Source organism: Atractosteus spatula, chromosome 5 (assembly GCF_055471065.1).
Source record: "Atractosteus spatula isolate fAtrSpa1 chromosome 5, fAtrSpa1.hap1, whole genome shotgun sequence".
Taxonomy (NCBI): domain Eukaryota; kingdom Metazoa; phylum Chordata; class Actinopteri; order Semionotiformes; family Lepisosteidae; genus Atractosteus; species Atractosteus spatula.
The window spans coordinates 60,610,617-60,625,339 of NC_142710.1; the positions used below are offsets into that span (position 1 = coordinate 60,610,617).

General features: G+C 36.8%; 1 protein-coding gene across 2 annotated transcripts in view; it reads right to left on the reverse strand.

Annotated features, from left to right (window-relative positions):
• Positions 1-14,723, reverse strand: part of plxna1a (plexin A1a) — a 273,955-nt gene that overhangs the window by 102,366 nt on the left and 156,866 nt on the right. For both annotated transcript variants that reach the window (XM_088916177.1, XM_088916178.1), the window contains exons 5-8: positions 8,557-8,657; positions 6,034-6,157; positions 4,301-4,454; positions 2,190-2,289 (exon numbers count right to left, since the gene is read on the reverse strand). In XM_088916177.1, coding sequence (XP_088772303.1) covers positions 2,190-2,289; positions 4,301-4,454; positions 6,034-6,157; positions 8,557-8,657 — 479 coding nt within the window. The remainder of the gene's footprint in view (positions 1-2,189; positions 2,290-4,300; positions 4,455-6,033; positions 6,158-8,556; positions 8,658-14,723) is intronic.

Genomic DNA, 14,723 nt, shown 5'->3' on the forward strand with positions numbered 1-14,723 from the left:
ATGTTAATTAGCAAGTTATTACTATGCAAATGTATGCCATTTTAAACAGCTGAAAAAGGGGGTACGGAGATATCCTTTCTTCTGCAGCACAGCTGGAGGACAATCAAACCTAAACTGAGTTAATGTGGGATGACATTTTCAGAGGATAAGAGAGAGGTGGAGTGGTACAGTGGCAATCTTCCCTTTGAATCTCTAGGTATGAATGTAGAACAGTTCATATTTTACAATTACTCAGACAGGCCTCTGGGTAGATATTCAGTATACACTTGGCGAAAAACGGCAATTTGGAAAAACATATTTATTAGAAGTAATAAATGGCCTGATACCTTCACATGAAACCGTTGTGAGTCCCAGTCTGGGGAAACTGGAATTCATCACAAAACACTATCTCTATCTCATACTGAAGAAGACCTTCAGATAACGACACTATCACAAAGACACTGAGCTACAGATAGGGCTCTGACCCTACTTGGACCTAATGGGAAATTCAATAGCTATAAAGTCATTGATTCGGGGCGACTTAGGCCCCAAGGTCTGCAAAAACTTTTGACGCAGAACAAAGGTGCTAACTCAATTGTGTCAAGCCCTCCAATGCGGCAACAAGCTAGTGATGTGATTTTCAACAGTGTTAGCACCAGACAGCGACTGATTCAATATATAGCCTCCATCTCATCATAGCAGAGGGAAACTATATTTATGGTGTGCTTACATCACGTCCTTACTTACCTGGACTGCTTAAACTCAAAATGTGTAATCATAAAGAAGCACACATTCTCTGATATTTGCTATTTGGTTCTAGGCACTCTGCTAAAAAAAATGTCAGTATAAGAGATTCCTTTGATAATGTGTACACCTTCTATGGTTCTGTACAATTAGGATATGTTGCAGTTCAAGTTTTCACTTAAACTACGCACTTCTTTGAATTAACACTGTAAAAAGTGTGAATTGCCGAAAACCCACTTGTTGTTTTCAAACTTCTACACCCTTGAGAACTGCGCCATTCACAAGTGAGCAGCACACCTCCCTCGCCAGTATGGTTGGTTTTTAAAATAGAAAAGTGGTGTGAACAATATTCATTGAATACGGTATCACAACATTAAGCATAAATGAAATTATAAATTGAAAATTCCATTTATTGATGGACACGTTTTTTGTAGGCAGGCAATACAAATAACAGAGGAAAAAAACGCCTTTGGATGCAAGGGGATTTCAAATTGACCACAACGCCCTCTAAGGCACTGGAAATTAAGTAATTACTAAATCTGTTTTAAGCAGATAATTGTTGAATATCATCAGTTTACTCCTGCCTAATGGGCATCTTGCGAAACCTGAACTGTCTGACGTGCCCCGATATTATACGGAGCAATGTTGAGATGCATGAAATCATACAGCTAGTAGCGAGCTGCTTTTAAAAAGAAATTATACACAGCCTGTAAAAATAAGACACAAACACAAGCACTACACAGTTCAAGATTAATCAGGTTTCAATGTGACAAGACAACTTCGTCGGTTCCACATCAATGCCATTAGACAGGAGCTGCTTCCTTTATCTGCCAAGATGAAAGCAAGATCCCCAAACACTAAACTGTACATTTTTTCATCCTCTAAGCTGGAGATAGTGCTATGAGTCATACAATATTTATTTAGATGTGCAATGAGTGAATATCAGGTTTCTGTAGCTAGCACTCCTATGTCTTCGCAACTGACAAACCAGTGGTAAGACTAGCCATTAGGGATAATCCCCAGCCAGCTGCTCGGATCATCTGAGCTGGACCTGGAGACAGCTCTGCCCTTCTCAGCATGCCATCTGGAGTGAAACCCCAACTGACTACATCTCATCCTGACCCATCCACTTAACTAGGGTGTTAAAACATCACTTTGCAACATTACAGGCTTGGCAGCAGCTCATAGGCACAGTAAGCGTCCTACGTCCGAAACCAGATACTAGGAGGACAGGTCTATGAGAATGCAAGTTAAATAAACTGGGACAACAAAAGCTCACAACAAAAAAAAATCACCAGTGAAATAAGCAATTTTGGACATTTTAGGAACTGCAGGGTGTGCAGGAATTTGTTTTCGTGAAACAAGATTTATCAATAACCACAGCAACTCTTTGTAAGGCTACAAATCAAGCGTCGGGTGTTTTGTGTTCTAAAAATAAATTCATCTTATAATGGAATAGTACTTACGACTGATGAACACTGCAGTTGTAAAATACAAAGTCAACACTCGCAAACTTCTTCCCCGTTTCTTTTGACTTGAGGAACAGTTTCACCACCCGCTTATCACCTGTAGAGGCAAGAAACAGTGAAAAACAAATAAATTAATTGTGGAGAAATAATAATTGCATTTACACAGTACCCTTCATGCCACAGGACAGAAGTACATAATCAAAGGAAACTGCATAACACAAACGTGTTGAAAAACGTTTCACATGCTGGGAAAAATAGTGACAAGGGTCTTGATTCACAATACTCTTTCAATCATGAAGAACTTGAGTAGATCTTATAATAGTTTGCTGCACTGGTGTTCATTAAATACAATCCTTATTAAGTGAAGCCCTTTGTTACTTCAATACACTAAAGAGGGAAAATACTAAAACAACCTATTGACACTGTCAGGGTTAGATGTCATTTGATGCAAGACTGCTATCAATTCATCAGATGTACTTTGCACAGCTGTTTGCAATGCTATCCCTCCCCTTGAGGCCTCAAAGGAAGCTAATGGGACCCACATTATACTCTTAATAAACGGATGTGATAGAGAGACAGCCTTTTAATTAATAATGCTTCTACGAAGATATCCCCCTGAATATTTAATTTGTTAAGGTTATTTGGGCTGGGGAAAACAGGTTCACCTGTGAGGAGATGATTACTTGAAATATTGTCTGGATAAAAATCAAAAGTTGCAAATGAGGTCGGTCTGTTTTGATTCATTGTAATATTCATCAGCATATATTCTTACTTCTTTTGGCAAAAGGAATGAAATGATACAGTAAGTGTAGAGGGCATACTATAATATCATCACCATTGCTATTTATGTATGCATTTTGCAGACAGTTTTGGAAAAGGTGATGCACATTTAATGATAAAATTGCGATACTTATAAGAGTTAAGTATCTGTATAAGTTAAAGATGGAATTGCAAGTCGCTTGATAAATATGCAATGTAATAATTACAGCACAAGTGCACTGAAATAATTTCTAGAAAGTCAAAAATGCAGTAAGTATAGCAAATAAAGTGCAGGATTAACACGTTCAATGCATGAGGAAAAAATGGATATACATGTACTTCAAACTAACAGCATAAAACCATATTGGGTTACATTATATTATTATTAGTACTTAAATATTGGATTTTAGTTTCCAATGATAAAATAAAACCTAGACAAACTGAATGTACTATGAGATACATTTTCAGTCTCAATTTGTTTTTTCACCCTAAGAATGCTTAACAGCTTTCGTTCTCTTGCACTTCGGCAGTTTTTCTTGATGAGGCTGTGCAGTATGTTCTTCCAGACGGTTTCTAGACTTCATAGACTAATTAGAGCAGCTCTGACCTTCTGTTCATCAAGGCAATGCTGTGTGCCTTAAATGATATGGATATCTGCATCTTAAGACTTGAAGGAAAAACAGCTTATTTCTAATTACATTTATCTGATTTGTGTATAAAAATGTTTACAGTCATAATGTCACAGCTCAGGATATAATTTACTGTGCAACAGGCTCAAACACTAGAATTTAATGAAGCTTTTCATGTAGACGACAGTACTTTTCCTCATGTAATTCTGTAATGCATTTATCATCATACACAAACCAGGTTAATATACACACACAGTATAAATACTCTACAGGCAGAAATCCAGTGTGAGAAAATGTATCTCAACGAGCTCTAGACTACCATGAATGAGCTACACCATGAGAGCAAATAAAATGTCATCGTTTTTACAATTTGTTTTACTCAATGTGCAAACAAACAGGGAGACGGCACCTATCTCAACATCTTGTTCAGTGGCCTACTTAGCTAAATGTGTTCTCATTATATGCCACTGCTTACTGACTTTACCCAGTAGAGGTAAGGCAGGTGAACTACTGGTTGCAATATGGTGGAACTTTTAAAGAGTGTTTTATTTTTTAATGTATTTATTGTATGAGAAATTTCAGAATGTGCAAATGCTTTTTTACTGTTATGCACACATTATGATTATACATTAAATAAACAATTTAGAAACTGTTAAGCACTGCATCGAGTTTCTTCCGGACACCAGATAGCTCTGCAGAAACTTGAGCGCACACACTCACCCTGGCCACGTGTGATAGGGATGACATCCTTTGCAGAGGGGGACAGACAGTAGATGTATCCGCCCTCAATCCGCCCCTCACTCTCTGTGAAGTCCTCAAAGGAGCAATTGACACCAGCTGAGAGGTCAGGCACATTGCGTGCTTGTAGAACCAGCTATAAGAGGGCACAGAAAATCAGTTATTTCAACAGTGAGAATGACCTGCTTTGGCACAAGTAAAGATTTTTCAATAAACCTGAGAACAGCAGCAAACCCTTCTTTACAGAATGGTAGGCTATGGGTTTTGCTATTGTAGATAACATTCAGCCACTTTTAAACTTGTGGTACTTAACTGTTCTATCTAGACAGCAAAATGTAACCCCCAACACCTGTCCGGTAGCGACACTTGCAATATATCCTAAACTACTATGATAACTTTATAAAAATAAGTAAATATTGATTATCTTAATTATGTAAAATATATGCTTTGACAAATAGCTTATTTTTTAAAGGGTTCCCTTTTCAAGCTAAATTTAAAATTCCACTCCGATAATTGAATTCCAAATATGGATAAACTGTCTAACTTTTTCTATGACAAAACACAGAAAAGGGTTATTCAGTTTCACCTGGCAACTACACATTTTGAAAAGGTTAGAGAAGGGAACCGTGTCAGCATGCAAGCTGCAAGGCATCAAGAAGAGGTAAATTGCACTTCGAAAACTAAAGTGAAAACATTTCAGCTATGTGGACTTGTAGAGGCTAAACGGCTGAAATGTTTCTTTTTTCTTCTTACTTTTCAGCCTGGAATTAACTTCAACTTGTTCCTTGGCAACTGGACATTTTATGTTTTATTAGCTTAACTGACTCTGTTTTATTTTAAGGCAGCGTACAAATTCTGTTTTTGCAAAACTAAAAAAAAACAATCTTTAAGACAACCATGATTTTTTTTAACCATCTCTTTTCTCAAATACTGTTTCAACATTGCTGTCTTGCTGATTAAAATATACTGTTCAAACTGGCAGTAACTTTTTTTATCCAACTAACTTTTTCTATAAACTAATACCAGCTGATCAGTGGCCGTTGAGGACTGAACAAATGAAACCGCCACCAGAATAATGCCGTCAAAACCCTTCACATCAGGATATGTTCTTAAGTATGCTAGATATTAGTTTTCCTCTTATTCTGTTAGGAGAACTCTCTTCTTGAAGGCTAGCAATATCTGAAACTTCAGTATTAAATTAGGTATCTCTTCTTTTTACTGCTGCTGTGCATTGTTTCAAAAAGAATATCAACTGGTTATTTTTCATATTTTTATTACTGTTTCACAGACATAACTTAATTAGGCTGACATTGAAAAGACTCTTGTATTCTATCCCATAGCTTCTTTCAAAGTTGTCCGCATGTCAGAAAACTCTGGTCTGTGTTGCCAAACTGTGATGTGCTTCTTAAGAAAAGCTTTGCTAGTAAAGATGCTCCTGCGTCCTGCTTGAAGCCTGCAGTTGGCACATACAGCAATTCACAGCAGGTCATATTCAAAATAGTTTTGGAGATAGATGAGACTTCCAAGCCAATATCAACTCTGCCTGAAGCAATGTTTATTCTCTTGCCCTCCCCACACTTTTTAGGTATTGTTCACACACTGTCATTGGCTCAGACACCTGTACCGAAGGGTAAGGGAACACACACCACCCCTGAGGCTGGTGATGGATGCTAACCTGCACAAAAACTATGGAAATGGAATGTGGTAGCACTGACCTGGACCTCAGACGTGGTGACCGAGATGTTCTTGGGCTGGACGCTGAGCTGGACGCACTGGCGCAGGTCTGAGGCAAAGCGCTGGGACTCGTCAGCCCGTTCGCACCTGTCCTTGCGGGAACAGCTGAAAGAGACAGAGGAGAAAGACTTCCTCAGGGAACAGGTTTTAAATGCGGGGGGGGGGCAGATCTGTACTCATCTCAGCTGGCCCCGCTCAAGATTAATTTCATATTCTGGAGAACAGCACTTGTGTGCGTTTTCTTAGATAACCTTGCTGGCAAAACATGATAATTGCCAAACCTTAAAAAAGCACATTGACTTCAGAACATTGATATTTATAAGCATTTGGGAAACAACTCCTGCTGGTAGAAAATTAGTAACTTTGTACAGGAGTTTAGAATAAATGTCTGAACAGACATTTGTGAATGCCAAGAACCTTCACATGATATCATTTATTAGCTAGTGCTAAGCTGGCTGGACACTGGGTCAAAATGTATATCATATTTATGAACGCTAGCGTCTACTACAAAATATGTGAATCAGTGGCTCATGCAAGGAAAATCCCCAAATAAGATGTGGAGCATGACAGATTTAAAATCACCATAGTCTATTGGTTTCATGATACCTGAATCAGTGGGTTCTTTAAGGAAAAGCAGAAATAAAGGTTTATATACTATATATTCCAATAGAAGACACAGATGCATGGGGCTTTCATAATACATTTCAGCCACCATGCATATCAACTTCTCTCAGGGGGCTATGATAACCTTTCAGTCCTTCCAGCAAGCAGCTGAGTGAACAGAACATCTTCAATGAAATACCATCTCAGGGCTATTATTACACATTATGCACAGAATTTAAGGAAAGCTGATGTCCACCGTTTTAAATAAAAATAATAAATATGCTTTTACGGTATTAAAATTGGCTGACTCTGCCATTTTCCGACACAAAAGAAAAATGCCAACTATCCTGTCTTTCAGTCTCAATTTACTAAGTCAGCAAAAAAATGGCACTTTCCTGAGATTTCCCTTTATTTATTGTTATTGCAATAAATTCAAAGCTGCGGCAAAAACAGTGACAATTATCATTACTCATGTCATGGCATGAGACACCTGTGATTGTATTCTCTTTGAGCAATAGGCCTGTGGCTATGAAATGAAGCCAGAAACATGGGGCAACAAAGCAAACAGATGCCAGGCTTTACCTAAAAAAGACAGCAGATGACTGGACAGAAGTCCAAAATGACTTGGATTGGGAAGCCTTACTTAAGTTTGTACTCCATAACTGGGAAGCAGTTGGTGCCCCACCACCCCACAAAAACATTTCCATGCTATAGGTGTATCCAGGCAAGTGTGGGAAGCTCTACTCTTGTTAATATACACAATAAGCATTAAAGTACACCTGAAAACAAGGACCACAGTGGAACCATGGAAAAATGCACGTTTTCATTCTACATACTTAAGCTCTACAGAACAATGAAAAGGAAGTGCAATGAGAACTGAGAAAAGAAGACACACCTTTACACAAAGGCTTGTGGGAATATGAAACATTCAGGGATGTTGTTGATATTCTTCTTTCAACAAACAGCAGAAATCATTGGTAGATCAACTGCTACTGTTAGATAAATAAGCTACCAAACGTGTAGGCGGGCCTGATGGCCTCCTCTCATTTGAAAACTTTGAACCCATGTTATTAACAAGGTCAAAAGATGATGACCAAGGGAGGACCTAAAACAGTCTGCTTAAATTCATACTGATTGTCTTCCAATTGTGTGCTTCAAAATTAAAATACTGTAGCATTTTCAAATGAGGAATAATTTTGCTAACATTTGCAGAGCTATTTTAATTAACACACCTTAAATTAACTTACATTTTTACTCAAATAATTATGAGCAATTGAGATTTCTCCCCATCAAGCAATCAGTACAGATTGCTTCTTTCATTTAAAGAACTAAACCACCTCTGACTCACATATTTTAACCTGTTCTGTATATCTCAGCATAAACTGATTCATGCTATGCTAAAGCACATTTATGATTCTGTTGTAGGTTCACAAAGAATAAAAACAGAAAACTATTTTTGCTATTAATGTTGATAACATAGCAATATGCTAAAAATGTCATTTCTGTCAGTGAAACTTTGAATGAACTACACAAAGGTTAATGAAGTTAAGTATCTAATTACAGAATATAAAAGACTAACTACATCTGTACCCAGTTCGGTAGAGACAAAACAAATTGCTTCCTTTATTTAAACTGGAGCATTAAGGGATAAAGTTTGTTTTTGCATCAGAATAAAAACCACCCCTTGTGAATGCGACAGTACATTACAGGATGACGGAGGTGAAAAATGGAAGTGAATTTTTTCTTCACTTAAACATCCTTTTGGATTTTTTTCCTTGATCATCTTTAGAGAGCTAAAAAATTGGAGCAAGTCTGAAAAGTTTACCTGTAAATGCAAACACCAGGCGAGGAAACCTGTGTGAACAAGAGAATTTCAGCTTTGTTTGCCTGGAGGTACTCACATGTTGTGGAGGACACACCAGCCACAGTGTGGATCTTTGGAGCCCAGACATTCTCCACAGCTTGTGTACTGTTCACAGCTCTCCACTGGGACACGCCTGACCTGAGAGGGAAACCGCAGGTACTCGTTACACAACAGCCACACAGGTCAAAAAGTGGGTCAAAGAAAGACATTTACTGTAATGAAGCAAAACAATTTTAGAGTCCCTCCATTATAAACTAAAGACCTTCTCAACATTCACTTTAATTTGTCCATTTCACCACAAACAGAATCCCAGAGGTCTTCAAAAAATAACCTCTGCCCAGCCAATGTGCATAAACTAGAATGCAGCATTTTCTGGGATGTTATGTTACAATTATACTGTAATTTGCACCATCCTCGACTAAGATAAAAACAAACATGGCACAGGATGTGAAGAAAGAAAACTAACTTTAAACCAAAATTAAAGTTTGGTCCAGAAGAGCACAAAATAATATCTATCTGAAGTTTTAATCCATCTAAAGGACTTTTAGTTTCTCCAGAAGCCCACTTTATCACTTCTGGTGTACATTCATTTTAGAAGGAAGATTTTATAAAGCCTTTTATTTCTTAATAGCACAAGTCTGGACAGGACCTCTCGTTCAAAATACATTCATGTAATTTTTTTGGAGAAAGTAACAAGACCCCTTCATAAATACTTCATAAACCACACTGCAACAGGCATAGAACAAATGTGTTTGTTTTATAAAATCACCTAAAGATCACAAATTGTTAAAAAACTGAAGTCCGGAGTTTTAAATTAGTGAGCTAGTCAAATTTAACTTGCAGAGCAAAAAGTGTACAGATTTGATTCTTGAAATGTATGTTCTGTGGTAAGATAGTGGTTTCAAAAAAGAAATCATGGAAATTGTATCCTCTTATCCTAAATTATAACATGATACATAATATTATAATACTATAATGAAAAGGGTAAGGCTTCTGAAAAACAGCCTCCTTTCAGCACAAACATCATCCCCTGCATTTCAAACAATCGTAGAAAGCTTGCCTTCTCAAAAGCTTGCTTTGTATTCTGGCTGCTTTTCTTCCTTTGGGAAGCAGCCATTTTGCATGCTATAATACAGCCTCATCCTCAAGAAAGGACATTTTCATAAGATTTAATAAAGTTAAGGTACACTGGGTTTTATACATACTGCATCTCTTCTGTACATCCTGAAAAAACGAGTAGAGATTTTATCCATCATCACAGTGAACGGACAGGAAGGTATTTTTTGAAGAGAGGGTGGAGTTGGCGAGAGCCTAATAATGATATCTGAAAATGATTAAAATTTTGAATTTCTATTATGTTTATTTGCAGAGTGCTTTTCTCCTTCATTTGCTCTCCTGAAGGGTGACAGACTGGCAGCAAGACACACCGCAGTTACAATCTTGGCATGAGTGCCACAAACGAGCTTGGCCATTTTTTAATGCATACCCAAAGCAAGCAGAGGCAGAAAGGAAATGATTCACCATGCAACAACAATGCCACTGAGCCAACGACAAATTTAAAAAGAAATGGAGTCAAGATGTAATTTTTACACTCTTCAGGGCCTGGATAAAATATACTTTCTCATTGTTTTATAAATTGGATTTATAGTTGTGTTTTTCCATTTCCTTTAAAGTTAGTGTATTGTCTAAGGATTAGCATATCCCCATTACAACTGAGAAATATATTAATAGAGATCTAAATTGTCTTGTAAAATTGGCAAACTCTTAGTTTTAAAAGAATGTAGCAACTGTCTGTGAAGACTAGCATGACATTTTAATAATCCTTCCTTGTTCATGTGAATATAATTTACCCCCACACCAATTGTAATAAGGTGTATTCAGCATTACATTTTATTACATTTTTATTCATTACACTTAGCAGATTAGTTGCTTATTGAAATGTTGCAGTTTTCTACATTCTTGGCAAATTTTAAAAGGCAATTTAGTATGGACAAAGTAAATCCCCATAAAAAGTAATGTCAATATTAAAACATTTCTCAGTCGTAACTAATGCACTAATGCCTTAACTTCATTCTTAATAAAGAATAAAAACGTCTTAGGGAAAATATCTTAAAAAGAAATCAATTTTAAAATGAAATGTTTAAACCTTAAAAAATGTTTAACCTAGTCAGGGGCCAACCTTTCTGCTTCATCTGTGCAATGCAAACATTTCAACTTGTTTTTTCAGTCTACGGAGATATTCAGAAGCTATATCTTCTACATCCTATCCTTGTATGGTATACAAGTGCAAAGGGTTGTAACGCAGAAAAAATAATCTTGTAAGTTTCCTTTAGGGGGTGTTTCAAAAATACCCAATGAAACTGTGAAAATATTCAGCATGCACTACACAAAGCTGAAGAATAAGCAGTTTCAGACAACTTCAATGGAGCACAGAGCTCTCTCAAACTGCAGCCGCCATTGTTTGACTTTGATTGCCATACTGCTGCACTTGTGATTAGTCTGGCAAGGCAATGTCATTTACTGTAATACAATATTCATTGACAATGCACCTCTGGATGCTGGCAGACAGCCCAATGCAGCTGAGAATACAACCGTGTTAGGAAATGCGCGTACCGGAAAGACTTTAGATCCCATCATTGCCTGGGGCATTTGGCTTCGCAGTCTGCATGCCTCCAGCAAAGCTCACAACATCCCCTCTTCAACCATCGGCCTGACCTCTAAAATCACTCGAAGTCAGCATCCAGCCAATCAAAGCAGGACTTTGTTCATCCTGTTTAGACTCAACCTTTCAGAAAAGATTTTAAATCCAGAATGCAGGTCTTCAAATGCTTTGACACTTGACAATTGCTGGTTGCAGTACAAGCCAGTCTTAAGTAACTTCCAGCAATTTTTCTACTCCTTAACTTCATTGCAAGAATGTAAATGGAAACATAACATTATGTTACTCATGAAAAAAGTAGGCATGCAGCCTATCTCAACACTTTAGATAGATGAGGGCTCAATGGTTAAAGCAACTATAACATTACAATCGTTAGCAGTATTACAAATATATTTATTCACTGTAAAAATTACAAACTTATTTTTTCAGCAAAACATGTTAAGTTCAAAGCATGCTATGAGCAGTAACCATTATATTAGTGAATTCCAAGTAAATTAAACGGGATTCCTTAAGTGTTAAAACACCCCATTTTGTCTAAAAAGATGTTATTAGTCATTTTTTTCTTCAATCTGAATCGTAAAACAGGTATTTGTCTATGCCTGTAGGCAATGTCTAAATATGTCTAAAGAAGAAGCGAAAGACACATTTAATCTTTAAATTACTATGCTGTGCAGTCCCTGAAGGAGGCTAATTACACAACACGACATTTGATTTGAGGATGATACTTTTCCTTGACAAAGCTTTTCAACTGGCTGACCGCCAATAAACAACATACAGCTCATTTTAAGGGAGAGAAGCCCAGTGACCAACCCTACTGTTCCTCTCATTTGGGTTTCTTTTGAAATGACAGACAGCACAGTTTTACTGCACCCTTCTTAAAACCTAATGTTTTGTGAAACACCTGACTAGGTATCTCAAACCCTGAGTACAGATTCAAGGAAAATAAAGCTCCTAATCCCTAATTAAATCTTCGACACCCATAAAACTTTCATGGAAATGTTCCTTTTTCTATTTAGCTAACCACACTCAACCCATATTAAAAATGAATTTTCAGAATGCTGCTATCATAATGTTAGTTTTTTTTTCAGCACATACACAAGTGACAGAAATATAATTTCCTGCGAATAATCAATTATGGTCAGAAACAGGTCTATTTTGATAACTAGTCCAAAGGTCTCCAGTTCTGGCTCAGGAAGGCCAGGGTTTTTATGTTTTCTAGGTGTCTTTAAAGCACCTACATCTAACATCTAAAGAGCTGGGAGAAGCTATTAAAAGCTTTTAAACAGGTCCAATTAAGCCAATAACGAGCTGATTCCACTAAAAAGCCCAGAAAGAGTGAAAACATGGGCTAGACAGTCAATGATCCCTCAATCACTGAGAACCCAAGGAGGAAGATGGTCAGATAACCTAGGCAGAAAGCTATAGCTTGGCCTGAGTGAACTAACAATTTCTAAATTCACATATTGCATATGAGAATATCATATACTATATATGAGATTACAAGGCTACAATGCAGATATGCCATTATTTGTTACATTTGTGTATTTTAAACTTCTAATTAATTTACCAGATGTTAAATCAACAATTATATAGTGTAGAATGCAAATACACATAAAACCACATTTGTTAAGTAAAACTGTGGTCACACAAAATATACAGATGGGACAAACAGCTTTCTTTCATTTCTAACTATAATTATGTTCTACATGATGCCAATGGCTTTCTTTTTTGTGATGCATTGTTGTGGAGTTAATAAAAAAAATCCTCTCTTCCAGTGTTACACCTGCTAACACATAGAAAGAACTAAAAGAAAATATCCCAAATGAATTCTAGTTTTTGAACTAGACAACTTACTTTATTTTCATGATATGTCTTGGTATTATAGCAACAGCATCAATGCAGCAAAAGTTTAATAATTCAAGCATTTAATACTTTTTTTAGCTTATGTGCAGCTAATAACCTTTCTCCCTCAGACAAGGAATTATGGATCCAGGTGGCAACCCTACGAAGCAACTCAGGAAAAAATAAACAGATGTGATTAAATGTAATCAGAGCAAAATGAAACTATTTCTTAATAGTAATTTGAGCTTGAAGGTTCTTTCATGTGCTAATAGTTGAAAGGTCTCCTAGCACTAATTATGGATCTTGGCACCAGTTAACATTCGTAATGCCAATGAAAACAACTTTTGGAAATGTCATACATCATTTTCCTGCAGTTTCAAAAGTTGAAAAATCTTTAGGTAATCCAACATACAACTGCAGTTCTCAAAGGATCAGTCTGATTAACTAAAAATGTTTCTGTTTAACGTACAGACATTTTTTGACAGCCCAAAATGTCACACACATTCTTTTATGAAAACCGTATCAGGGAACAAGAAAGGTATTGAAACACTGTGACCTCCCAAAAATGAACCTTCATGATGCGATTACACCGTGATGCAGCAGACCAACACAGGAAGAGAATGAGGCTGCAGATTCCAGAAAACAAATGTAAAACCCAGACAGTGTGAAGATGACACATTTCACCAATGACAAAACGACTGCTTTACAGAGTATTCTTTTTCTTATAATGATCAAGGGACAATTATCAAGTACATCTAATTATTCTAAAAATGTCATTTTCATTTAAGTCCATTTAATTCTGTAAGGGCCCATTAACTTCCTCTCCAGGTTGGGCTGATACAATCACACAGAATGTGATCTCTGTAAAATAAATAACACAAATGATCTCTTTTCATTAAGGCCAGAAAGGAGCATGTCTTAAACCGTTAGTGGAAGAAAAAAGACAAATGTATATCGAACTAAGATATTCCATTCCAGGACTTGGCAAGGCAGAGGGAAATGAAGGTTCCATTGGATAGCAGTAATTGCTCTATCTGTGCAATTTGGGGCAAAATAAGAAGTACTATCACACCACAATGGGATGATGGATAGGTTACCCTTTCAACTCCCCAAAACCCCTGACAAGGTATAATTTAGTAAAAGCAGATTTTCTGTCTGCGTATTTTTTCCTTTCTTTTTAATTTGTTCAGGTATAAAGAAAAAAAAACAGCAAATTGCACCATACATCACTTTTCAGCAGGATTCTGCAAAGAGTGGGCATGCCCTTCCTCATAGAGCAGACATTTTAGGCGACAATTTACTGTACAAAGCCAGTCAAATATACAAATTAATACTATTTTATGGAAGGATGCTTAATGTTTCAAAAACAAACAACACAAATACCTTTGTAATATTACTGCTTAATATCAAGCAAGATTAGGGGTTATGGGAAAAAACAGAGGAACAAAGGAAAATAAGATACTGTTAAAAAAAAACATGCTTAATTAGTGAACCTTCGTCTTTGAGGTACTGTACTGGAGACTTTTTACGATTCTGTTGAAAACTGTTTCTGTCCAAAGAAAACATCTTGTATTTACCTTTTCTTCATGCCGTGAGAAAAACAAAAATGGAAGGCAATCTGTGAAAACTGTTTAATAAAATCAGGTGGAATTTAAATTGTGGCCAATCAAGGTGTCCGTTAAATTTTTCAACTGAGACCAAGA